Raw genomic sequence first — 27,491 nt, 5'->3', positions numbered from 1 at the left:
CCGACCCCTGAGGAGGACAGTGACTGGCTGCAGGGTGATGTGCCGACCACTGAGGAGGACAGTGACTGGCTGCAGGGTGATGTGCCGACCACTGAGGAGGACAGTGACTGGCTGCAGGGTGATGTGCCGACCCCTGAGGAGGACAGTGACTGGCTGCAGGGTGATGTGCCGACCACTGATGAGGACAGTGACTGGCTGCAGGGTGATGTGCCGACCACTGATGAGGACAGTGACTGGCTGCAGGCTGATGTGCCGACCACTGATGAGGACAGTGACTGGCTGCAGGGTGCACTGGCACAGAGTTGGTGCTGGATACAACAGAGAAAAAAAACTTGATATGCCAAACCCCACCATAGCCAGGAGAAGTGCAGGACTGAGTGCATCACTCTGCAGCTCAGCACTCCATTCATTATATTGCAGGAATTGGTCTGTGGAGACTTATAATGGAGCCAACGCTTGTGATAAGATGGATTGAATTGGATTGCTTCTCCCAGTTGTAGCTAGTGATCATCAACACTAATGGTGTGTTTACACAGAGAGATTTATCTGACCGATTTTTGAAGCTGAAGCTAAAGCCAGGAGTGGAGTTGAAAAAAGAAGAAATCGTAGTCTTTCCTTTATGACCTGTTCTCTGTTTGTAGTCTGTCCCTGGCTTTGGCTTCAAAAATCTTTCAGATAAATCTCTGTGTAAAGGCACCCTTAGACCCCAAGCAGTAAAAACTTTTAACATGTCTGAATGAAAAATCAAAAGTTTTTTTTTGTTTTTTAATGACTGCAGCACGCTGCGAAACCAGTACATGTGAAGGTACCCTTAGGGTGCCTTCACACAGGACGACTTGCAGTGGAAATCTCACTGTGAGATCCGCTATGAGGTAAGATCCTGACAGGTCCCTGTGAATACATACTCGCAGCGGTCTTTCAGATCGCTGCAAGTATGTAATTCAGCCGCCCCCTAAACCCTTTAATCGGCTTCCGCTGTCTGTAAACATTACCTGTCTCCTTGCTGCATGGGGTCCCAGCTTCCTGCTCTGCCGCCCAGCCAATTGGTGTGTTGCCCAGCCGCAGCCACTGATTGGCTGGGCGGCAGAGCAGAAAGCTGAGACCCCCTGCAGCAAGGAGACAGGTAAAGTATACAGACAGCGGGAGACCGTTAAGGGGCGGCTGAATTACATACTAGCAGCGGTCTTTTAGAGTATGTATTCACAGGGGCCTGCCAGGGCCTTACGTCGTAACGGATCTCGCTGCAAAACTCGTCCTGTGTAAAGGCACCCTTAAAGATGAAACAAGAATGGGAAAATAAGTCAAGAAGGTTGTCTCTGTGCCTCTGCACCCACCCTTGCTGAGATTGACAGGTTTCTCCCTATGTGTGTACAAGGCAGAGTGCTGCCTCCTGGACAAACACAGTTCTTGGATCATCTTTTAAACTTTGCATCTAAACTGTTTCAGATATGCTGCAGCATCTCATAGTAATTCATCATGCACTGTAGTGAGGGTGCCTTTTTTTTTTTTTTTTTGCAGACCATGGTTTAGGCAGCATGAAAGGCCTGACATTTTCCTTTTAAATAATTTGAACAACCCTTTTAAAATGTCCCTTTCATTAGAAACTTGCTGAGACATGTCAGAACCTTAGCACAAGTTCGGAAAAGTGCTTAGTTATGTCACTGCCATTTCTGTTTTACTACATAAGGGTATATACACACACAACAAAATCTGCTGCTTGCCCCTGCACGTTACCACTTGACTCTCCGCCCGTCCCATAGATTCCATTCTATACTCTGGCGGATTCCGCCATCCGCCCAAAGAATTGACATTTAAATTCTTAAGGCGGACAGCGGAATCCGCCTGAGCATAGAAAGACGAGTGGGAGTGCAAGGGGGCAATTTTTCTAACCTCCTAACCTAAAGGAGAAGTCCAGCGAAAATTTTTATTAAATTATTGTGTTGCGTCCCAAAAGTTATACAAACCACAAATATACACTTATTATGGGAAATAAAGTGCTTTTCCCTGCACTTAAAGGAGAAGTCCGGCGAAAATTATTTTTTTATATGTTATTACTGATGGAAAGTTATACAATTTTCTAATGTACATTAATTATGGGAAATGCTCCTATACTGCTATTTCCCTTAATTTAGTGTACCAGGAAGTGTTAGAATTCTCTCAGAAGCAGTGACGTCACGACGAAAGGTGTAATTCCTATGGAGTGTCCAGCAGGGGGCGCACTATATATAGAAGTCAATGAGTACCATTGACTTCTATATATAGAGCGCCCCTGCTGGACACTCCATTGGAATTACAATGGATGTGTATGTAATGTAATATACAGTGTTTTTGATTGAATACATTTATGAAATACTTTGGGGAGCAAGTGTCCTTGCTCCCCAAAGTATTCCATAAATGTAAGCAATCAGTACATCACAGTAAGCCTGCCACTGCCGCCGCTACCGAACGCCCGCCGCTGTGGACTACTCTCAACTACTACTCTCCCCACCTGCTCATAGCATGTGCAGGTGATGGGAGAGTAGTAGCCGGGTTATATGGCTGAGATCGCCGCCGCGATGCCGCGCAAGGGGAGCCGCTCATCACTGCAGCTATCATCCCCCTCCGCTCCCCCTCCTGCTGCTTCCTTACTCTATGTGATAGCTGACTTCCTGCCGGGCCGCCGCTCTCCGATCACACGTGCCGGCGGCCGGGCAGGAAGTCAGCTATCACATAGAGTAAGGAAGCAGCAGGAGGGGGGAGCGGAGGGGGATGATGGCTGCAGTGATGAGCGGCATTGCGGCGGCGATCTCAGCCATATAACCCGGCTACTACTCTCCCATCACCTGCACATGCTATGAGCAGGTGGGGAGAGTAGTAGTTGAGAGTAGTCCACAGCGGCGGGCGTTCGGTAGCGGCGGGCGGCGGGCTTACTGTGATGTACTGATTGCTTACATTTATGGAATACTTTGGGGAGCAAGGACACTTGCTCCCCAAAGTATTTCATAAATGTATTCAATCAAAAACACTGTATATTACATTACATACACATCCATTGTAATTCCAATGGAGTGTCCAGCAGGGGCGCACTATATATAGAAGTCAATGGTACTCATTGACTTCTATATATATAGTGCGCCCCCTGCTGGACACTCCATAGGAATTACACCTTTCGTCGTGACGTCACTGCTTCTGAGAGAATTCTAACACTTCCTGGTACACTAAATTAAGGGAAATAGCAGTATATGAGCATTTCCCATAATTAATGTACATTAGAAAATTGTATAACTTTCCATCAGTAATAACATATAAAAAAATAATTTTCGCCGGACTTCTCCTTTAATACTGCATCAAGGCTTCACTTCCTGGATAACATGGTGATGTCACGACCCGACTTCCAGAGCTGTGCGGGCTGTGGCTGCTGGACAGGATGATGGCAAAGGGATGCTCTGTGTCCCTCCAGTGTTCTGTGTCCCCCTGTATTTCCTGTAATAAGTGTATATTGGTGGTTTGTATAACTTTTGGGGGGCAATACAATAATTAAAAAAAAAAATTCGCTGCACTTCTCCTTTAATACTCAAAAGAACAGCCATTGTTTTGAGTGCCAAATAACGGCCATTGTTTATACGTAGTGGGAACATAGCCTAAAGGAGAAGTCCGGGCAGGAAGATTTTTTCAAAAGTGCCGGGGAGGATTAAAAAAAACTTGCACTTACCTCCCCGACTCCAGCGCTGATGCTCGTCTACTGCTGATCCAGTCCCCGTCTGCTTCCTGGTTAGAGAGATGACCTGGGATGTGACGTTCCAGGCCCGCTCAGCCAGTCAGCGGCTATAGGGGGGTCCTGTCTCTGACGCTGACTGGCTGAGAAGGCCTGGAACATCCCAGGTCCTTTCTTTAACCAGGAAGCAGACGGGGATGGGATCAGCAGTATGCCGGCATCAGTGCTGGAGTTGGGGAGTTAAGGGCATATTATTACATTTTATTATCCCCGTCTCCGGCAATTTTGCAAAATAAAATCTCCCTGCCTGGACTTCTTCTTTAATGGGCATGGGGCTCTCCACCAACAGATGATGTCAGTGGAAATAAGGGTCAGGAGTGATAGGAAATGACTGCCCGACCCCTTTGTTCTCCAAGAGATAAGCCACAGTCAGAGCTTTCTTGCTGTGGCTTAACCCTTCCATAGAAAACACAGGATTACTTTACTTATCCTCTCCCTCTCTGGAAGTAAACGTGTACCTGACTGTCCCAAGCATAAATGTTTAGGGGGGAGACAAGGGACATCTTTTGACAGATAGCTGTTTGATGTGACCACCAACTTCATTCACATGACCCAACAAATGTGCCCACAAAATTTGTGCATACCAGCTTTCCTTCACATGACCTAAGAAATGAAGCCAGCTGTAAATGTTTATTTGGAGGGCGTCCCTGTTGCACTTTTATTGCCTTTAGCTAGACAGGGTATCACATTAAGTTACTCTGCCCAGTTCTTTTTATATGTACATGTCATCTAAAGCTATGGTTGCTCTGTGGGATAGTGTTCTGCAGTCGTACTGAAGCTTAGCTATAAATAAGACTTGCCTTTGGAAACTTAGAGCGTTTTCTATGGAGTCTAAAACGTGCAATTAATCTACAGAAAAATGTTTGTTTCTTAGCCAGCCGAATAGGGCTAATTTAACAAATATTCATAGAATTGTGAACAAAAACGCTATATATTCACAAAAAAAAATATCTGCTACTTACCAGATGTAAGCCTGCACCTGTTTTTGAATTTTTAAAAAATTGCACAAATTCTAGATTATGCCATTTTTTGGGCGAATTAATAAAAAATTGCATCTAAAAATATTTGCATATAAATTGCTGGTTCCTAAATAGATTTTAGTCCCCAAAAAATTGCACGAAATCCATATAAATAATAATAAAAAAAATAGACGCAACTAAACTAGGTGCAGCGCAACTAAAACTGTACAGTCCTGGGCCATGACTTGTATCATCTAGAAATAATAGTTTTGTTCTGTACATGGAGACATAATGTCATAAAGCAAATGTGTGCCCCCATAGGCATTAGTTTAACTTTTTTGCACAAAACGGATGAATAACGGATGCATTTGTGTGCATCTGTTTTTCCATTGACTTCCATTATAAAAAAAAAAAAAAACGGATTAAAACGGATCCGTTTTTTTTTTAACGGACACAAAAGTAGTGCAAAAACGCAGTGTGAACCTAGCCTTATTGTTACACTTATAAAAACTGATAGGACACCCCAGTCTAAACCTATAGGAATTACTATAGAGTAGCCCCCTTAGCTACACATCAGCTTCCATTCTTCCAACCCTGAAAAGCATTGACTATGCCCCATAGCAATATCCCTCCAAATCCTTCTTACCAAACAACAAACACTATGCATTTCAGCCGATAATGTTTTTGTTGAGTGCTGCTCTTCCTACTGGATAAAGTGAAAACTGATGAGGCGGAGTGTTCTCCTAGACCTCCAGATGATACGCTGATCACCCACATGGTGCTTTTTTGCCAGCAAATACTGTAGTACATGGGCAGGAGGCTAAAGGGTGGCATGAAAAATATTGTAGTACATATGTAGTGTCATGATGGGGGTCTGATGTGCCCAAAAAGAGATGCTAATATTTATCATGCCACATGCACCAACTTAATAAGTTTGCCTTATTTGGCACCATTGGTTCATGATCCCAATACCAGTATCAATAAATCTACCATAGTATATTCAGATTCAATAAGTTTTTATTAAATAATTTGCAAAGTAAAACAAACATACAAAATTACATGCTTCCAGCTGAAAGTATGACAAATTTCGGCATAACAGAAGCTCCAGCATAATCATCCATAGTATATTAGTACATTTTTACTGTATGTGACTTTTTCACATATTATTTTTTTTTACACAGGAATACTCAGAAGACAGCAACTCTGAACCCAATGTTGATTTGGAAAATCAATACTATAACTCCAAAGCTTTGAAGGAGGATGATCCAAAAGCGGCACTCAGCAGTTTTCAAAAGGTGAGTGGACGGTTTATCTCCATCCTGTAGAGTGTGTCTGCTCAGCCAGTGGTTGGGGCAGGTCACCACTGCAGCTAATGACTGACTGAGCAGGCACCTCTTCCTTTTATCGAAACTGGAACCAAGAAGGTAGCAGGATTAAATTAAAGCATAAGGGGCAGGTGAGTAAATTATTTTTCTTGTTTTTACCTTCATCCTGAGTGCGTCCTGTTTGAATCTCCGTGGTACTGTAGTGACAGAGCTGCGGAGATTCAAATGTTTTCCCCGATCCTGCATGATATTGATACATTATGCCTGGTGGAGAAACACTCCACTACAGGGCTTCCCTGCCAGTAGCATCAGTAAAATATAGGGCATGGGAATAAGCCCTAAGAACTAGAAGGACCTTATATGCATATTGGTTAATCTAGGTAACATTTCTCTCTGTTATCGTTACTTTCTAAAGTTTTATATTCTTTTTGATGTGTTTTAGGTTTTGGAACTGGAAGGTGAAAAGGGAGAATGGGGATTTAAGGCATTGAAACAGATGATCAAAATAAACTTCAAACTGGTAAACATTCCTCCGCACCATTGCATCGATTGTCTTTTAACTAATCTGTTTTACATGTTTCACTTCTATCATTAAAAAGATAATGCTGTGGCTTCTAACAGACAATATATTATTGGTTGTTAAACTGGAGCAATATTATACCATGATAATTTACTTGTCAATGATAGATAATATGGCAAATCAGTTCACACACAGCAATGGTCTGTAACTCTCCACACATCTTTATGACGAGCTCTTCTCAAGGAGAGTTAGTACTCCTGTGGCCCACAGAAAAATTTTGTAGTAATTCCAGGAGTCCCTATGGGAGTTTTTTATTTTTTATTTTTTTATTCACATCATAAAAATAAATAAGATACTGATAATAAGACTTTTATCATTTTCAATTTTTTTTGGTTATGCTGTTCATGCTCATTTCTCAAAAGAGAAATTATTTTAAAGGGGTTTCCCATCTGACAGTTATGTCCTATCTATAGGAGGGGATAACTAGCTCATAGCAGGAAGTCATAGCACTGTACACAGCTGTTTTTGTGTGTTCCATAGAGTGTAAATGGAGCAGCGCCAAGCATGAGCAACATGTCGCTCCATTCTAACTTGAAAATGTTATTGAGCTGTGTGGTGGCCCCTGTGGTCAGAACACCCACAATTACAGAGCCTATGGCTGTATCCATGTTTCCAAGGCTCCTTGAGCTGCATCCAACTTCGTCAAACCCGAACATCCGGCAAGTTAGCTCATTACTAGTACTGACCAGCATTTATTTTGCTTAAGTTTGCTGACTGGTTCCCTTTAAACCTTTTAAAGCGACACTGTATTCACCAACCCACCTCCCAAAACCACTGGTACTGTCCATTTCATGGAAGTAAGTCCTTCCCAGTTGTCTTTTATAATGCTCCTGGTGCCTGGATTAGGGTAAAAAGTTATCCTTTAATCTGCAGCAGCTGAGTTAATGAGGCGGGGCCAAGAGTATCTGTTCTCTAGGCCTGCAATGCTTCTTCTCTCTTCCTCCCCTCTTCCCCCCTCCTCGTCATTATAGGGGTTGTCCGGGATTTTTCAGTACACTAGCATTGCACTGACCTCTGTGGGTGTTGTATATTCTACATACACTTCTATTTTCTATTTAGAGAGCTTAGTGTGTCACATGACCGCTCTGCCTGTGTTCTCTTTACTTCCTGTGATGTCACTTTCCCTTTCTGTTTCCTGTTCCTACCATTGAGGGAACAGTGAGTAATCAGGTGGATCATATGCATTCACATTTTTAGGCCACACCCCTGTAGGAGGAGCTTACATCTGAGCCCAGTAGAAACTACAGCAGTAAGGCAGCATGACATTTAGGAGACCAGATGTTGATAGCTGTGTTGTAGGTGGCACAGACGATAACCATGTTGCTTTGTAGGGTTGGAGTCCTGGGAAAACAGCTGCATGTATGTTTCCCATTATTTGCTTGGATATTATCACACACACTAATACATTGTGAGCTCCATTGGGGACAGGGACCAATGTGTACAGCACTGCTGAATAATTTAGAGCTGTATAAACAAAGGAACAATATTGTTAGTTTTGTGCTGAAAAGTACAGTGTTAGGTCAGTGCTGCTGCTGCTGTGTGTAATATGGAGAAGACAGATACTTCCTCTTGTCAGTCACAATTCTATCTTTTTCTTGTTAAGGTAAACTAGAATCCTGGCTTATTCAAACCCCACCCACCTGTAGGATGGCTACTGTAGTGTATATTCTGAACTACAACTCCTAACATGTACATGTGTGCTGTGGTTTGTAGTTCTACAACAGATAAGATTCAGAAAACTAGTTTATTTGATAATATAATTGTCAGACACTGAGCCACCATGCTGCTCTAAAGACACTTAGAAGTACAGACATTTCCTGCCTATAGGTAGAGTGGGTGGAGCTAGATTCAGAGAGGGAGGGCTGGAGCTACAGGCTTGCAGAGCTGTGATGTCACTGCTGACCCCTGTGACCTGGAAGTTCTTTATGTAAACAAAAACAAATCCAAAAAGCAGCAACAGAGGAGAAAAAAGGTTAGAGAAAACAACTAAAGACAAGGGACAGATTTCAAATTATTCCCTTTTCAAATAAGAAAAATGTGTTGGACAGCCTCTTTAAGAACGCCCCTGGGCTGGATTTCTTCTATTAATTGTCTAAAGAGTGCACATGCCTCATTGACTCAGCTACTGCAGATTAAAAGATCACTTTTTTTTATCCTAGCCAAGGCATTGGGCACATTTTAAAAGAGACAAGAAGGATTTATTCTCTTCAAACAGTACCAGCAGTTTGTGGGGGGAGGTTGGATACAGTATCACTTTAAATTGTAGGCACAGGTATAAACCCTCACTGTTTTTCAGGACAATAGAAATCTTTGTCTGAAATGTGCAAGTACTCGCAGTGTAATCACGTCAGGATTGTTTGAAGCAGCTGTCTAAGATTTGCTGTAGGTGTATTCGTAATCCTTTAAATCCTTATTTACCTGATGCTCTTGGTGTGCCCTTGAGTGATAGAAGAAAGGATCCTATACAACTAAATGAGGTTGGAATCACATATGCAGTTTTATGCCAACGTATGAATTCAAAGGGAAACTTATCAAACCTGGTGCAGAGGAACAGTGGACCACTTGCCCAGAGCAACCAATCAGACGTAGGCTTTTATTTTTATCATATAAATATATATTTTTTTTATAAATATATTTTAGGTTCCTTATGTATGTTCTCTCGCTCTATCTTTTACACAGTATTACACAATTACACAAGGAACTGAGGATAGGGATCAGTTTTGTAGTAGGCTTTATCAGCTTATTTGCTTTCTATACAAAAAAAATTGAAAAACGAAATCTCCAGTGTTGTCAGACCTGCTTCAGAATTCTGCTTCAGATTTCTCCGTTGCGGAAGCCCGCTTGCTTCAGTGTCCTACAGTGTCCCTATGGAAGGGCTTGCGCGCCTGTAGCACAATGAGACAGGCAGGATTGCATAGCGGAGAGCTCTGCTGCGGAATTCCGCCCCTTTTAGGCTACGTTCACACAGAGCAAAAGGAGCGGATTACGCAAGGAAATATTTCCGCCTGAAATCAACTGACGCTGAATTCCGAGCAGAATATGAGCAGAATGTAAGCAGAATCCCTGCGTATTCCGCTAGGAAAGTGTTCAGCTCGTAATCAGCTCTTGACAAATTCAGCGCGGAATACTCGAGGAATCCACGCTGAATCCGCATGCATTCAGCGCTGAAATTCAGCGAGTATTTGGTGAGTAAACTAGACTATACCAGAACATATACTAGAATCCTCCTCCCCCCCCTTTTCCCCATTTCCGCGCTGATTCAGCGAGTAATTTCCGCTTGTATTACACGCTGAATACGCTGAAACTGAAAATCAGAGCCCCATTGATTTGTATAGGCTTCCGCTAGCGGAAGAATGAACATGTTCATTCTTCTGGCGGAAAGCGGATTAGTTCAGTGCGGAAATTCCACTGTGTGAACTGCAGAGCAGAATTTCCATTCAACACAATGGAAATTAGCTCTGCACCTATTTTAACGGCTGAAATTTCAGCGCTGATTCAGCGCAGAAATTCAGCTGCTTTTGCTCAGTGGGAACGAGCCCTTACTCAGTGTAAACATACCCTAAGGGCCAGTTCACACAGAGCAAAAGCAGTGGAATTTTGCCTGTATAAGTCTCACACAGTGTGTCTATGGGAGGGCTTATGCGCCTCTGCTCTCCGTGGTTCTCCACTCAAAGAATTGACTCTTCCGACGCTTTTGCTCGATGTTAGCTGGCCCTTAGGGCTCTATTCCACAGGACGATTATCGTTCGCATAATCATTAACGATAAACGATCCAAACAACCGCTATTGCGAAAGACCTGAAATCGTTCACCCATTTACATGGAATGATAATCGTTACTTATGATTGTTCTTGCTGTCGTCTTGTCGTCGCTATTGCATTCATCACTACTGCGAACGACATCTTATTCAATGTGAACGATTTGCGAACGAGCAACGATAAAAATAGGTCCAGGTCTTATTAAACGATCAACGATTTCTCGTTCGGTTGTTAATCGTTAACTGCTATTCAAACGCACGATTATCGTTTAGATTCGAACCACTTAACAATAATCTGAACGATGATCGTCCCGTGGAACAGAGCCCTTACTGTTGCAATTTGTTCACCCTATAGAAGTTGTAAAAATATTTGGTCAATGTAATAGGAGAAAAAAAACAAAGATAAATAACTTTTTAACTTTTGCTTTCATTCTCTGGTTTAGGCTACAAACACACGCGCTGGATCCTTAGCGGATTTCACGATGAGAATTCGCAGCGAAATCCCCTCAGGATCCATGGCCTGTCATTCTCAATGAGAAGACATACCCGCAGCGGAATTGACATCCCGCTGCAAGTATGTATGGAGACCTCCCTGTTAACCCCCCGCTGGCCGGAGCATACCTGCCCCAGCATCCGGCTTGCTTCGTGGGGCTCCCGGCGCCTGGACGTCTCGCTGCAGCGCACAGATTGGCTGAGTGGGACGCCAGCCAGGAACCCCCGAAGCAAGCCGGATCTTGGAGCAGGTACAGTATATGCCCCGGCCAGCGAGGGTTAACGGGGCGGTCTCCTTACATACTCGCAGCGAGATGTCAATCCTGCTGCGAGTATGTCTCCTCATTAAGAATGACAGGCCATAGATCCGCCACAGATCTCGCTGTGAAATCCGCTGCAAATCTGGCGTGTTTGTTTGTAGCCTTAAAGGGGCCATCCAGGCTGGGTTCACACTCTGTCTTCCCAGTCTGTTTTTATCATCTGTTTAATGCAAAAAAAAAAAAAAACCTATGAAAAAAAAAAACTGCCTGCAAAAATGCAGTGTGGAACCAACCTTACAAAAACATGGCTACTTTCTAAATAGTCACTGTTTCAACCAACAAACATAAATCAGTAGTACAAGCAAATATAAGTATTAAGTATGAAAATAACTTTTTAAAGAAACTGTCAAGTTTATGCTGCCCTATTAAATGGTAGCATAAAATAGTGACAGAAAAGTTTGAACAGAATGATGTATCACTTACATTGTTCTGAGCAGCTGATTCAGAGAGATCCTCCTGAATACCATGGACAATAAGTAGTTCTCTTCATTATGTGCATGTGCTTGGTAGTCCTTGATATTCATGAGCATCAGCTACCTCTGCCCACTGACCTCTTTTTGGCAGTTGTCTGTCTATACTGAGTAGAAGTACTCATCAGAATCAGCAGCTGGAGTGCAGTAGGAGTGGCATAGCACAAAGCCCTTTACCCTGCATATCTGAAGAACGGGTGAACAGAATGATGTAAGTAGTGCACTGTTCTGTTCATTTCTGTCACTAGTTTATGCTGCCCTCATTTAAGGCACCATAAACCTAGTGACAGATTTTTCTGACGACCTTTAATGTAATATCAGAAAAATCCCCTTTTTCCGCACTTATCAGACACCCTCCAAACTCATCATTCACTGTTAAAAACAGCTCAAGTCTGTCTTGAGAGAAAAAATTAACCACTGAGGTATTGGGTTACCTGCTGCTCAATGCAGAGACAGGCAGAGAAACACTGAGAAGATCGAGCAGCTTGTTGTCAGTGCTTTGTCTCACTCCAGTACCAGATTCACAGCTTACACTTCTCAGTACTGCTCAGTAATGTCATATAAGCTGCTGTTTCTGTGGGTGTACTATAGGGGTTCATGATAAGGGGATACCCACTTCAGTATGCGTGGGAGACATCACAAAGGCTAGTATCCATCCTCTTTTTCAGGGACAAATGAAAATAAAAGATGGAGCCTGCAGAGGAAAACACTTGTGAAAAATGCCACATACTGTATAAGTCTTTTTTGGAGTGCAATACAAGGCTAGAACAATAAGCTGATTAAGTATTTTACAGAAATCTTTTACTTTCACTACTTGTGAAAAGTAGAAGTGTGAAAGTTGACCTCACACTTATAACAATGTACCTAGAGAACTTGTAATAACCTCTTGTATTTTTTACAGGGTAACTATCCTGAAATGATGAATAGATATAAACAACTCCTAACCTACATACGCAGCGCTGTCACCAGAAACTATTCAGAGAAATCTATCAATTCTATCCTGGACTACATCTCCACTTCAAAGCAGGTCTGACTTGTTTAGATGGTTTATTATGAAGTAGCAGATCAGTACTATTTTGTAGCCTTTTGTTCTCTACCCCCATAACTGCACTCTGTATATCTTACCCCAGCCATCATGGATTTGCTTTAGAGGCCACCTAAGACCTGCTCATGTGATGATCTAAACCCTGTATATGAATCTCTAAGGCACAACTAACCTGTAATCTTCCTAATTTAATTATTTTCTCCTCTTTATCTGTGCAAATGTTTGCTTTTGGGATGCTCTTGGATATTTGGTAGCATTGGTAGTTGACCATACATAGTCCATTTGTCAGTCCAGTGAAAGCAACAACTAAAGGATCAGGCCCAACATCCCATTCCCTTCTTCCCCCAACATCTTTTAACCCCTAGACGACCCTGGATGTAGGGTTACGTCATGGAAGTCTGTCCCCAGACGACCCATGACGTAACTCTACGTCCTGGGTGTTTCTCCCGCTATGAAGCGCGCTTCATAGGAGGTGGGGGCCGGCTGCAATTAGCAGCCGGGACCTCACCGGTAATGACACGCTGCAGCGATCGCGCTGCCGCGTGTCATTAACCCCTGTCACTTACCGATCGGGACCCCCGCAGTGTAACTGCGGGGGTCCCGATCGTTGAAACGGACCGCCGGAGGTCTCTCACCTTCCTCCGTGCGGTCCGATCGGCGATCTGCTGCACTAAGCCTGCACAGGCAGGCTCAATGAGCAGATCACCGATAACACTGATCAATGCTATGCCTATGGCATAGCAATGGTCAGTGTAGAAATCAAAGTATTGTATGTAAAAGTCCCTCAAAGGGACTTCAAATGTGTAAAAAAAAAAAAAAAAAGTTAAAAACACTATTACACTACCCCAAAACCCCTCCCCCAATAAAAGTTGAAATCGCCCCCCTTTCCCATTATATAAATAAAACATATAAAAATAAATAAATAGATAAACATATAATATACCGTAGCGTGCGTAATTGTCCGATCTATTAAAATATAACAAGCGCCATTGTGATCGGTGAACCGCGTACACGAAAAGAGGGAAAGTGCGCAGATTACCGATTTTGTTACATTATATATTTAAAAAAATCAATAAAAAGTAATCAAAACGTCCGATCTTCACAAATATGGTATTAATAAAAACTAGAGATCATGGCGGAAAAAATGACACCCCATACAGCCCCATAGGTGAAAAAATAAAACCGTTATAAGCGTCACAATAGGCCCATTTTATTAATATTTAATTGCCAAAAAAAAGGATTTCATAAAAAATATATATATAACATTAGAGAATCTGTGTAACCTGCATATGGTTGTGTTCGGACTGACCTATAGAATAATAGTGTCATGTCGCTGTTACCATATAGTGTATTACGTAGACACCGGAACCCCCCAAATGTTACCATATTGCATTCTTTTTTTACGATTTCACCTATTTATATCTTCATAAATAATATATTTGGAATTCCATCATACATGTTATGGTAAAATGAATGACGCCATTACAAAGTACAACTATTCTTGTAAAAAACAAACACTTACATGGCTTGTAGATAGAAAACTGAGAGTGCTAGAGCTCTTAGAAAGGGGGGAGGGAAAAACGAAAACACTAAGATCGAAATTTGCGCGGTCCACTGGGTCATTTTGGGCCTGGTCCTCAAAGGGTTAAGGGAGAATTGAGAGGCGACACAATATACAATCTGGTGGCTGGCCAGTCCCACAGTAATTGTCAGGTTCACCATCATTAATCTAATCTGTATGACAAGCTTTAGAATCCGGGTTTTTGACATTTCTATTCTATTGCAGTTATAGAATGACTGAAGGTTGATGTATAAATATAAGTGTATGAAAATCACTTTGGTGAAATTAGTGAACACATTGGGGGAATGATTAAGACTGACATCTCACATGCCGGTCTTAAGAAAAAAATCCTGTGCCAGCCCATGGGCAAACAGGTTTTGTGTAGAGACACTTGTGCCATCATTAAAAATCTGTGCCAGCTCAGAGCTGGGGTAAGTTTTACTAACAATTTACCTCCACTTGTTGGCGTAAATTGTGATAAATGGCGCAAATGCAAAGGCCACACCCCCTCCGTGTGCAACCAATCCCACTGCTCCTCCCTTTCTCTGCCTTTGGAAGCAGTGTACCCTTTGTTAACTTTCAGAAGGTAATCTTTAGGTGAATTTTTCCCTTAAATTATAATGGTCACAAATCTTAAACCTATGGCACCATGGCATTGACTTTTTGTGGGTTTTTTCTTTTTCTTTGTGCTCTTTCCCAAGATGGACCTTTTGCAGGAGTTTTATGAAACAACACTTGAAGCTCTAAAGGATGCGAAGAATGATCGATTATGGTTTAAGACCAACACAAAGGTAAGATGTCACTTTGTTTTGTGTTTGCCGCAGTTCAAGTCACTAGGCTGGTAAAATGTTAGGTTATATTTCATACACTAGATAGCATATTTCATTTTCATGAAAGCTAAACTCATCTAAATCTTTCTGCCTGCAGCTTGGTAAGCTGTACCTGGAACGTGAAGAGTATGGAAAATTACAGAAAATTCTACGCCAGCTACACCAGTCATGTCAGGTAATTATTCTATGCTGTGTAATGTCATTGTGTTTTGCTAAACAATTGTAAAAAATTTTATTAGAGTTATCTAGATATCACTGTTGCATGCTCACTTATGCCATGTTTCCATGTTAAAGTATCCACCTGATGTGTCCAGTAGCAGTGAGAGGAAGCCATTCTAGTTTGCCAGTTATTATTGACTGGCCTGGACAATAGCGAGGTGATGTTTGGCTAAAGTTATCTGACCTCTTCCTAAATGGAATATTGTGTTAACTGTTCATTCACAATGGGGCTTCTGAACATGAGTGCTCAGCAATGTTCAAACCCCCCTTAGAGAATAAATGGAGTGCTCGCCTTGCACACACGCTGTGGTCTACTTATTCAGGGGACAATTTTCCTCTCATGTTTCGATTGGTAGGATTCCCAACTGTTGGACTCCCAGTGATCCTGTGGATAGTAGATAACTCTTGATGTTGCAGATACCCCTATAGCAGGCATGTCCAAACTTTTTTCGAAGAGTGCCAAATTTGATGAAGTGTACATGTGCGAGGGCCGACCATTTTACATGCTACATGCTATATGCTTTATAACACAGGCAAAAAATAGCAAGCTGGATACCTGGGGGGCCGTAAAAGTTCGGAACGCGGGCCGCAAATGGCCCTCCGGCCGGACTTTGGACATGCCTGCCCTATAGGGTATGTTCACATGGGATTAATCTGCTTTCACACCACAGTTTTCATGCAGTGGCCTTGATGAAGTATTCCCAACTAAAAAAAAACTTGTAGCTTGTCAGGGTAAAAATGTTCTTCTCCAAACTTTCTTGACTTCTCCTGCTATGCCTGCTCTTTTCCTCTCCTTGTTGAAAGCTCATTCTCTATGTCAGACTGACCCACTGCTTCTAGAGCAGAGTGGTGGTTGGTGATGTCAGCAACAAGCTGTCAACATTGGGAAGGAAATAGCGGCATATCAGAAGAAGAAGGTAAGTTTGCTAAATGAAAGTATTGCAAACCTATTTGAAGGCTACCTGTCATTAGACAGCATTACACAATCGTTTTGCATTCACTCCTGTTGCTAGAAGTATGGTTAATAGAGATGAGCAAACCTCGAGCACGCTAGAGTTCATGCGAACCCGCGCATTCGGCATTTGATTACCAAGGGCTGCTGAAGTTGGATAAAGCCCTAAGGCTATGTGGAAAACATGGATATAATTATTGGCTGTATCCATATTTTCCAGACAAACTTAGAGCTTTATCCAACTTCAGCAGCCCCAGCTAATCAAATGCCGAACGCTCGGGTTTGGATGAACTCGAGCATGCTCGAGGTTCGGTCATCTCTAATGGTTAACTATGGATATGACCACACCTGGTGAGTTTTGTCATTCGGAATAGGGCTCATGCACGAAACTCACCTGGCGTGGTCATATCCATAGTTAGTTGATCTTCCGGCAGCAGGAGCGACTTCTCACTCATCTGGTAAAGCTCCCTTATAACAAGTATGCATTACCTTGTCAAGCCCTCCAGGTTTAACTATATTAGTTGAGATTGGAGTACCCCTTTTAAGATAAACACTAGAGATTAGCAAATTTACTGTAATCTTGGCTTCACAAATCCCAGCCGCTTTGTATTAGACCCCTTGTGTCTGAAGAAGATGGGTTCAGCTTAAGGGCTGGCTGGAAAACATGGGTACAGCCTATCCTGCCCTAGGGCTGCATTCATTTTCACCAGCCACCATGAGTCAAATGCAGAGAATTTGGGGTTTCATGAACTCAAACTTGTAACCCAAATGTAAATTTACTAATTTACTCACTCAACAGCTCATGAAAATGCCAGCAATCCAGAAAGTGATTTAACTTAAGTGTTTGAAAAATCTGCTGTTACTCCCCTTCCATTTAGACTGATGATGGAGAGGATGATCTGAAGAAGGGAACACAGCTACTGGAAATCTATGCTTTGGAAATCCAAATGTACACTGCACAGAAAAACAACAAGAAACTTAAAGCACTATATGAGCAGTCCTTGCACATCAAATCTGCCATCCCTCACCCTCTTATTATGGGAGTGATTAGAGGTGAGCTGTAGACACAGATTCTTGTAATATTTTTTGCATGGTTCTTCTGCATGGATAATTGTCTGCTTTCTGTGAATTTTTTCCATTGTTGAGCACCATAAGTGTGTTGTATAGATTTTGATACTACATTGTCAGGCTTATAGGACACACAGGTGCTAATTGCACTTACCTAGGTGTTTTCAAATGGTGCTAACATTTTTGTGCTATGTGTGTAATAGCTGCTAAGAAAGAATTAAGTGGAGTCTATTGTGAACACAAGCCTGGCACTCTCCTCGCACCTTTAGCAGTGATTTACCCTACTGTGTGCTGCGTGCACAGTAAATGACCGCTCAGCATACTGTCTGTGCTGAGAGGTAATCTCCTGTCCACACAGCACATCAGCGACAGGCACCAGGTGGCCTGGGAATCTGCTGCTGTGGCAGAGTGGATCAAGTAAGTATACAGCTCTGTTATGTCCCCAGCAGCAGCATAAAATAACAGTTTACACCAGAAAAGCCCTTAACCCCTTAGTGACCGCCATGCTGCCTTTTCACGGCGGCCACTAATGGGCTTTATTCCGATGCGTACGCCTTTTAACGGCGGGCGCATCGGAATAAATTACCGCCCGGCGGCGGCTGCGGGACGGGTGATCAGCGGTCAGTGTGACAGCTGACACCCTCCTGTAACTGCCCGGAGCGGAGGATTCTCCGCTCCGGGCAGTTTAACCCGTTAAATGCCGCTGTCAAACCATGAACCGGTGGATCCCGGACGGCGCCGTGGTTCACTTACATGATCGCGATGTCCCGCGGCGCCGTCCGGGGTCCCGATGTCTCCATGGTGATTCCGGGGTCCTAATGAAGGTCCCCGGGGTCACCATGGAGATGCCTGATGCTGACAGGGGTGGCCGCGGCTATTGCCTGTCAGCATGAGGCATGATACAATACATTGCAGTACATCAGGTACTGCAATGTATTGTATCAGTGATCTAAGTATTTTACACTAGTGTACAGTAATGTACACTAGTGTAAAAGTAAAAAAAAGTGAAAAAAAGTGTGCACCAAACACAACACAGCCCCCCCCAGCCCCCCCAATAATAAAGATGCATTACATTCCCCATACACTATAAAACATTACATAAAAGTGATCAAAAACACAAATCCTATACATATTTGGTATCGTTACGTCCGTAACAACCCAATCTATAAAACTATATCAATAATTATATTGCACGACACACGCTGTAAAAAAAAAAAAAAAAAAAACAGTACTAGAATAGCTGTATTTTATCAATCCACTTTAGAAAATACGTCATAAAAGAGATCAAAAAGTCATATACATATAAAACTTGGTATCAATAGAAACTACAGATCTTCCCGCAAAAAATAAGCCCAAAACCAGCTCTGTCGCGCAAAAGATGAGAACGCTATGGATCTTGCAATGCAGGGACAGTTTTTGTGGGTTTTGGCTAGGAAGATAGTTTCTATTGCGCCAAAGCGGTAATAGTTAAAAAAAAACTATACAAATGTGGTATCGCCGTAACCGTAGCGACCCAGAGAATGCATGTGTTATGTTATTAGTGACCGCCGATACGGATTTTTACGGCGATCACTAATGGGCTCTATTCTTCTGCCATCAGCTCTTTATGGCGATGGTGCAGAATAGTGCAGCGGCGCCGGTAATGCCCGCAGCCTCCTCCTCTCAGCTATCGGAGGTAGCTGAGGGGTTGGGGGAGAGTGTGGGGTCAGTCCCGGCCAGTCCCCTCACCGGTGATCGCCGTTATTATCAGTATAAAGGCGGCTACCGGTAACGGGCATTGCCAGCGCAGCTGAACGCTTTCATCTCTTCTCACCGTGAATCCACAGTGAGAGGAGATGAAAACATGTCCCCCCATCCCCAGAATTAACCCTAGTGACCTGGCCACTGACCCTCCCCTCCCTGGGCGGCCATCTGATACAAGATGGCCGCCGTCATCACTGTGAACAGACTCTGTTCACAGTGATGGATTCCTAAAAATGATCAAAGCTTCATTCTTTCCACCACAGGAGGTGGCGGAGAGCATGGGGCAATGATCGGTGACCACCCGGTGTGGTCCTAGTACAAGTGATCAGCGGTATATACTATATACCACTGATCGCCTGTTCCAAATGGTGCCGGCACTTTTTTACGCCTGTCACCAAAGTCAAGTGCCCTGGATTACCCGTAACCACCCCGGATTACTTGTAACCACCCCAGATTACCCGTAACCACCCCAGATTACCCGTCACCACCCCAGATTACCCGTCACCACCCCAGATTACCCGTAACCACCCCAGATTACCCGTAACCACCCCAGATTACCCGTAACCACCCCAGATTACCCGTAACCACCCCAGATTACCCGTAACCACCCCAGATTACCCGTAACCACCCCAGATTACCCGTAACCACCCCAGATTACCCGTAACCACCCCAGATTACCCGTAACCACCCCGATTACCCGTAACCACCCCAGATTACCCGTAACCATCCCAGACAGCCCGTAACCATCCCAGACAGCCCGTAACCATCCCAGACAGCCCGTAACCATCCCAGACAGCCCGTAACCATCCCAGACAGCCCGTAACCATCCCAGACAGCCCGTAACCATCCCAGACAGCCCGTAACCATCCCAGACAGCCCGTAACCATCCCAGACAGCCCGTAACCATCCCAGACAGCCCGTAACCATCCCAGACAGCCCGTAACCATCCCAGACAGCCCGTAACCATCCCAGACAGCCCGTAACCATCCCAGACAGCCCGTAACCATCCCAGACAGCCCGTAACCATCCCAGACAGCCCGTAACCATCCCAGACAGCCCGTAACCATCCCAGGACAGCCCGTAACCATCCCAGACAGCCCGTAACCATCCCAGACAGCCCGTAACCATCCCAGACAGCCCGTAACCATCCCAGACAGCCCGTAACCATCCCAGACAGCCCGTAACCATCCCAGACAGCCCGTAACCATCCCAGACAGCCCGTAACCATCCCAGACAGCCCGTAACCATCCCAGACAGCCCGTAACCATCCCAGACAGCCCGTAACCATCCCAGACAGCCCGTAACCATCCCAGACAGCCCGTAACCATCCCAGACAGCCCGTAACCATCCCAGACAGCCCGTAACCATCCCAGACAGCCCGTAACCATCCCAGACAGCCCGTAACCATCCCAGACAGCCCGTAACCATCCCAGACAGCCCGTAACCATCCCAGACAGCCCGTAACCATCCCAGACAGCCCGTAACCATCCCAGACAGCCCGTAACCATCCCAGACAGCCCGTAACCATCCCAGACAGCCCGTAACCATCCCAGACAGCCCGTAACCATCCCAGACAGCCCGTAACCATCCCAGACAGCCCGTAACCATCCCAGACAGCCCGTAACCATCCCAGACAGCCCGTAACCATCCCAGACAGCCCGTAACCATCCCAGACAGCCCGTAACCATCCCAGACAGCCCGTAACCATCCCAGACAGCCCGTAACCATCCCAGACAGCCCGTAACCATCCCAGACCGCCCGTAACCATCCCAGACAGCCCGTAACCATCCCAGACAGCCCGTAACCATCCCAGACAGCCCGTAACCATCCCAGACAGCCCGTAACCATCCCAGACAGCCCGTAACCATCCCAGACAGCCCGTAACCATCCCAGACAGCCCGTAACCATCCCAGACAGCCCGTAACCATCCCAGACAGCCCGTAACCATCCCAGACAGCCCGTAACCATCCCAGACAGCCCGTAACCATCCCAGACAGCCCGTAACCATCCCAGACAGCCCGTAACCATCCCAGACAGCCCGTAACCATCCCAGACAGCCCGTAACCATCCCAGACAGCCCGTAACCATCCCAGACAGCCCGTAACCATCCCAGACAGCCCGTAACCATCCCAGACAGCCCGTAACCATCCCAGACAGCCCGTAACCATCCCAGACAGCCCGTAACCATCCCAGACAGCCCGTAACCATCCCAGACAGCCCGTAACCATCCCAGACAGCCCGTAACCATCCCAGACAGCCCGTAACCATCCCAGACAGCCCGTAACCATCCCAGACAGCCCGTAACCATCCCAGACAGCCCGTAACCATCCCAGACAGCCCGTAACCATCCCAGACAGCCCGTAACCATCCCAGACAGCCCGTAACCATCCCAGACAGCCCGTAACCATCCCAGACAGCCCGTAACCATCCCAGACAGCCCGTAACCATCCCAGACAGCCCGTAACCATCCCAGACAGCCCGTAACCATCCCAGACAGCCCGTAACCATCCCAGACAGCCCGTAACCATCCCAGACAGCCCGTAACCATCCCAGACAGCCCGTAACCATCCCAGACAGCCCGTAACCATCCCAGACAGCCCGTAACCATCCCAGACAGCCCGTAACCATCCCAGACAGCCCGTAACCATCCCAGACAGCCCGTAACCATCCCAGACAGCCCGTAACCATCCCAGACAGCCCGTAACCATCCCAGACAGCCCGTAACCATCCCAGACAGCCCGTAACCATCCCAGACAGCCCGTAACCATCCCAGACAGCCCGTAACCATCCCAGACAGCCCGTAACCATCCCAGACAGCCCGTAACCATCCCAGACAGCCCGTAACCATCCCAGACAGCCCGTAACCATCCCAGACAGCCCGTAACCATCCCAGACAGCCCGTAACCATCCCAGACAGCCCGTAACCATCCCAGACAGCCCGTAACCATCCCAGACAGCCCGTAACCATCCCAGACAGCCCGTAACCATCCCAGACAGCCCGTAACCATCCCAGACAGCCCGTAACCATCCCAGACAGCCCGTAACCATCCCAGACAGCCCGTAACCATCCCAGACAGCCCGTAACCATCCCAGACAGCCCGTAACCATCCCAGACAGCCCGTAACCATCCCAGACAGCCCGTAACCATCCCAGACAGCCCGTAACCATCCCAGACAGCCCGTAACCATCCCAGACAGCCCGTAACCATCCCAGACAGCCCGTAACCATCCCAGACAGCCCGTAACCATCCCAGACAGCCCGTAACCATCCCAGACAGCCCGTAACCATCCCAGACAGCCCGTAACCATCCCAGACAGCCCGTAACCATCCCAGACAGCCCGTAACCATCCCAGACAGCCCGTAACCATCCCAGACAGCCCGTAACCATCCCAGACAGCCCGTAACCATCCCAGACAGCCCGTAACCATCCCAGACAGCCCGTAACCATCCCAGACAGCCCGTAACCATCCCAGACAGCCCGTAACCATCCCAGACAGCCCGTAACCATCCCAGACAGCCCGTAACCATCCCAGACAGCCCGTAACCATCCCAGACAGCCCGTAACCATCCCAGACAGCCCGTAACCATCCCAGACAGCCCGTAACCATCCCAGACAGCCCGTAACCATCCCAGACAGCCCGTAACCATCCCAGACAGCCCGTAACCATCCCAGACAGCCCGTAACCATCCCAGACAGCCCGTAACCATCCCAGACAGCCCGTAACCATCCCAGACAGCCCGTAACCATCCCAGACAGCCCGTAACCATCCCAGACAGCCCGTAACCATCCCAGACAGCCCGTAACCATCCCAGACAGCCCGTAACCATCCCAGACAGCCCGTAACCATCCCAGACAGCCCGTAACCATCCCAGACAGCCCGTAACCATCCCAGACAGCCCGTAACCATCCCAGACAGCCCGTAACCAACCCAGACAGCCCGTAACCATCCCAGACAGCCCGTAACCATCCCAGACAGCCCGTAACCATCCCAGACAGCCCGTAACCATCCCAGACAGCCCGTAACCATCCCAGACAGCCCGTAACCATCCCAGACAGCCCGTAACCATCCCAGACAGCCCGTAACCATCCCAGACAGCCCGTAACCATCCCAGACAGCCCGTAACCATCCCAGACAGCCCGTAACCATCCCAGACAGCCCGTAACCATCCCAGACAGCCCGTAACCATCCCAGACAGCCCGTAACCATCCCAGACAGCCCGTAACCATCCCAGACAGCCCGTAACCATCCCAGACAGCCCGTAACCATCCCAGACAGCCCGTAACCATCCCAGACAGCCCGTAACCATCCCAGACAGCCCGTAACCATCCCAGACAGCCCGTAACCATCCCAGACAGCCCGTAACCATCCCAGACAGCCCGTAACCATCCCAGACAGCCCGTAACCATCCCAGACAGCCACAGACTGCTCGTAACCACCCCAGATTGCCCGTAACCATCCCAGACAGCCACAGACTGCTCGTAACCACCCCAGATTGCCCATAACCCCACCAGATTGCCTGCTGCCACCTCAGATAGACAATCTCAGGGTGTTTACTGGCTATTACCACCCCAGATAACCAGTAAACACCCACATATTGCCTGTAACTAAAATGACACTCCTTCTCTTCTGAGCCCTGCTGTGTGCCCATACAGTGGTTTATGCCCACATATGGGGTACCATTGTACTCAGGAGAACCTCCGTTACAAGTTTTGGGGTGCTTTTTCTCCCTTGTTCCTAGTGAAATTGAGAAATTTCAAACTAAACAAACATGTTATTGAAAAAATTAAATTTTTTTCATTTTTACGGTCTAGTTTTGAATACTTTCCTCCAATACCTGTGGGGTCAAAATGGTCACCACACCCCAAGATAAATTCCTTGAGGGGTGTACTTTCCAAAATGGGGTGATTTTGGGGGGGAGGGTTCTATTCTGTAGACATTACAGGGGCACTGCAAACGCACCTGGCGCTCAGAAACTTCTTCAGGAAAATCATGCACTGAAAATGCTTGGCGCTCCCTCCCTACTGAGCCCTGCTGTGTGCCCACACAGTGGTTTATGCCCACATATGGGGTACTGTTCTACTCAGGAGTACCTGCCTTACATATATTGGGGTGAGTTTTCTCCCCTGTTTCTCGTGAAATTGAGAAATTTCAAACTAAACAAACATGTTAATGGAAAAATTCTATTTTTTCATTTTTACTGTCTTCTTTTGAATACTTTCCTCTAATACCTGTGGGGTCAAAATGGTCACCACACCCCAAGATGTATTCTTTGATGGGTGTACTTTCCAAAATGGGGTGACTTTTGGGGGGGTTCTATTCTGCTGACACTACAGGGGCTCTGCAAACGCACCTGGCGCTCAGAAATTTCTTCAGCAAAATCTGAACTGGAAATGCTAATTGGCGCTCCTTCCCTTCTGAGCCCCGCTCTGTGCCCACACAGTGGTTAATGCCCACATATGTGGTATCGTTCTACTCAGGAGTACCTGCCTTACATATATTGGGGTGAGTTTTCTCCCCTGTTCCTCGTTAAATTGAGAAATTTCAAACTAAACAAACATATTATTGGAAAAATTCTATTTTTTCATTTTTACTGTCTTCTTTTGAATACTTTCCTCTAATACCTGTGGGGTCAAAATGGTCACCACACCCCAAGATGTATTCTTTGATGGGTGTACTTTCCAAAATGGGGTGACTTTTGGGGGGGTTCTATTCTGCTGACACTACAGGGGCTCTGCAAACGCACCTGGCGCTCAGAAATTTCTTCAGCAAAATCTGAACTGGAAATGCTAATAGGTGCTCCCTTCCTTCTGAGGCCTGCTGTGTGCCCATACAGTGGTTTACGCCCACATATGGGGTACCGTTCTACTCAGGAGAACCTGCATTGCAAAATTTGGGGTGCATTTTCTCTCATGTTTATTATGAAAATGAGATACTTTAATCTTAACAAATATATTATTGGAAAATTTCTATTTTCCATTTTTTTCCGGCCTAATTGTGAATACTTTCCTCCAGCCCCTGTAGGGTTAAAATGCTCATTATACCCCTAGATTAATTCTTTAAGGTGTCTAGTTTCCAAAATGGGGTCACTTATGGGGGTTTCCAGTATACAAACCTCCTAAATCAACTTAAAAAAAGAACTGGTCCCTAAAGAAATCAGTTTTGGAAATTTCATGAAAATTTGATAATTTGCTGATACATTTCTAAGCCCCGTAACACCCTAAAAAAGTGAAATATGTTTACGAAATGAAGCCAGAATAAAGAGGACATATTGATAATGTGACTTACTAACTAATTTTTGTCATGTGCCTTTTTTTTTTTTAGAAGCAAAGAATTTCAAAGTTCGTAAAGTGCAAAATTTTCAAATTTTTCATTATATTTTGATGTTTTTCACAAAAAACACACAAGACAGTGACCAAATTTTGCCACTAACATAAAGTACCATATGTTACGAAAAAACAATCTCAGAATCGCTAGCATACGTTAAAGCATCACTGAGCTATAAGCGCATAAAGTGAGACAGGTCAGATTTTGAAAAATGAGCCTGGTCATTAAGGCCCAAACAGGCTTGGTCCCTAAGGGGTTAAATAGGCAGAGTATAGGCTGCAGCGGCCAGATGACTCCCTGAGTTAAGCAGATCTGCTAAAGGCATTTAATGTTGCAGTGGACCCGCCAGGTAATACAGAAACAAATCTGGAAAGGCAATACCTGCTATCCCCTTGAGTAGTAATGTAGAAAGTTCAAACTTTAATCTTGCATTGCCCCAAAAAAAAGATTTTTAAAGAATCAGATAGGGACAATGACCGCACTGTATTGTAGTACATAGCACACTTTGGATATCCAAATTGTTTTCACCAAATAATTCAGCCAGGAAACCAAAAAAATAACTTAAAGTGACGCTGTCACCCCCCCCCCCCCCTTTTTGCATTCTGACATCTCTACACAGGTGTAAAGGGTAAATTTAGCAGTTTTCATACCTTATTTTATATCATACGTCATGGTGATTGTTCAAGTAAAAAGTAATCTTTTATCAACTGCAGATTGTGTTAAGTGGGCGGGGCCTCGCGGCAATAGCGCCACTTAGCCCCGCACACCACGCCACCGTTGGTCCCGCCTTCTTGACGCCCATTGGTGGGCCGACCTAGAGGGGGTGAGGCCTAGACCTTTAGGCCAGCCTGTTCCAATGGCCGATGAGGGGGCGTGGACAATGGTGATGCAGTGGACGGGGCTAAGTGGCGATAATGCTGCGAGGCCCCGTCCACTTAACACAGTCTGCAGTTGATAAAAGATCACTTTTTACTTGAACAAGCACCATGACGTATGATATAAAATAAGGTATAAAAACCGCTAAATTTACCCTTTACACCTGTGTAGAGATGCCAGAATGCAAAAAGGAGGTGACAGTGTCACTTTAAGGCCCCATTATACAGAACGATTATCGGCCTTTAGGACTGATAATCATCCCGTGTGATAGAAGGCTTTACTACAGAGGGCAAATCTCTTGCCAGCATAATCCAGAGACAGAGGCATTAGTCATAAATGACATGGGGAGAGTAGTAACTATCTTACTCATAAACACACCTATGTTGGTTTTATACAATCCTATCAACCCTTTTAGCCAGCTTTATTAAATCTGAGCCAGTTACTAAATGGGAGAGTTTTGGAGCATGCTCTGTGGCATATACAGTAGTTACTGGCAGTGAGGTGGTTGAAGAAAGGTTTGAGGTTTTTAATAACTTTATTGTCTTGTGTTTACTTCCTCCAGAATAATGCATGGCCACCAATATCAGATCAGTGGGGATCCGACTCCTGCCTTCTATCCATAGTTTACTTATCACTTAGTTGTGGCGCTGTAAGTTCGGTCCCCACTGATTTGATGCTGATGGCTTTTTGTAAGGATGGGCCATCAGTAACAAAGACTCAAATACGCTTTAAATACGCTTTAAATGAATAATTTAAAAGGGTTTTTTCACATGTCAGCATGCAGGCCAATGGGGACTGTGGAACCATTATATAGTATTGCCCTTTTATGTGTGTTTGTTGGTTTTACACTTTATGTTAGTGGGTAAACATACTATATTTAGAAAACTAGTGATATATTGTCAGATCAGCCTCTTTCAATATACACTCCCATCAATTGATTTTAGATGTTTATATTGGGTTGTGTAAATGTCACTGGAAAATGTAATAGACAAGACTTCTTTGTGACGTACTCGTAACGCATTGTAAAGTGTTATCTGTATAATAGAAGCAAGTGACTGTGATAAAAAGGTAATCTAGGAATTTGTGACTTTCACAGCCTGTTTGCTTTATTACACAATACGTATAGGAAATGTATAGGAGGCATACACACCCTAAATGTAGTCTGACCAAAGGCAAGCGACTGCCTAAGAGCCTAATAAAGATAAGCTAGCGCGT

At 45.2% G+C, this 27,491-nt stretch overlaps 1 protein-coding gene across 4 annotated transcripts in view; it reads left to right on the top strand.

Moving 5' to 3' along the window:
• The window catches only part of COPS2 (COP9 signalosome subunit 2), a 38,245-nt gene that overhangs the window by 2,673 nt on the left and 8,081 nt on the right, over positions 1-27,491 (top strand). For 3 of the 4 annotated variants that reach the window (XM_069983235.1, XM_069983206.1, XM_069983224.1), the window contains exons 2-7: positions 5,895-6,008; positions 6,481-6,558; positions 12,558-12,683; positions 14,964-15,053; positions 15,190-15,267; positions 17,142-17,316. In XM_069983235.1, the coding sequence (XP_069839336.1) occupies positions 6,535-6,558; positions 12,558-12,683; positions 14,964-15,053; positions 15,190-15,267; positions 17,142-17,316 (493 nt within the window). In that variant the 5' untranslated portion in view covers positions 5,895-6,008; positions 6,481-6,534. The remainder of the gene's footprint in view (positions 1-5,894; positions 6,009-6,480; positions 6,559-12,557; positions 12,684-14,963; positions 15,054-15,189; positions 15,268-17,141; positions 17,317-27,491) is intronic. The other variant, XM_069983216.1, reaches the window with a different exon arrangement.

The sequence above is a fragment of the Dendropsophus ebraccatus genome, chromosome 1 (genome assembly GCF_027789765.1).
Source record: "Dendropsophus ebraccatus isolate aDenEbr1 chromosome 1, aDenEbr1.pat, whole genome shotgun sequence".
NCBI lineage: Eukaryota > Metazoa > Chordata > Amphibia > Anura > Hylidae > Dendropsophus > Dendropsophus ebraccatus.
This window is presented reverse-complemented; position numbering and strand designations above follow the sequence as displayed.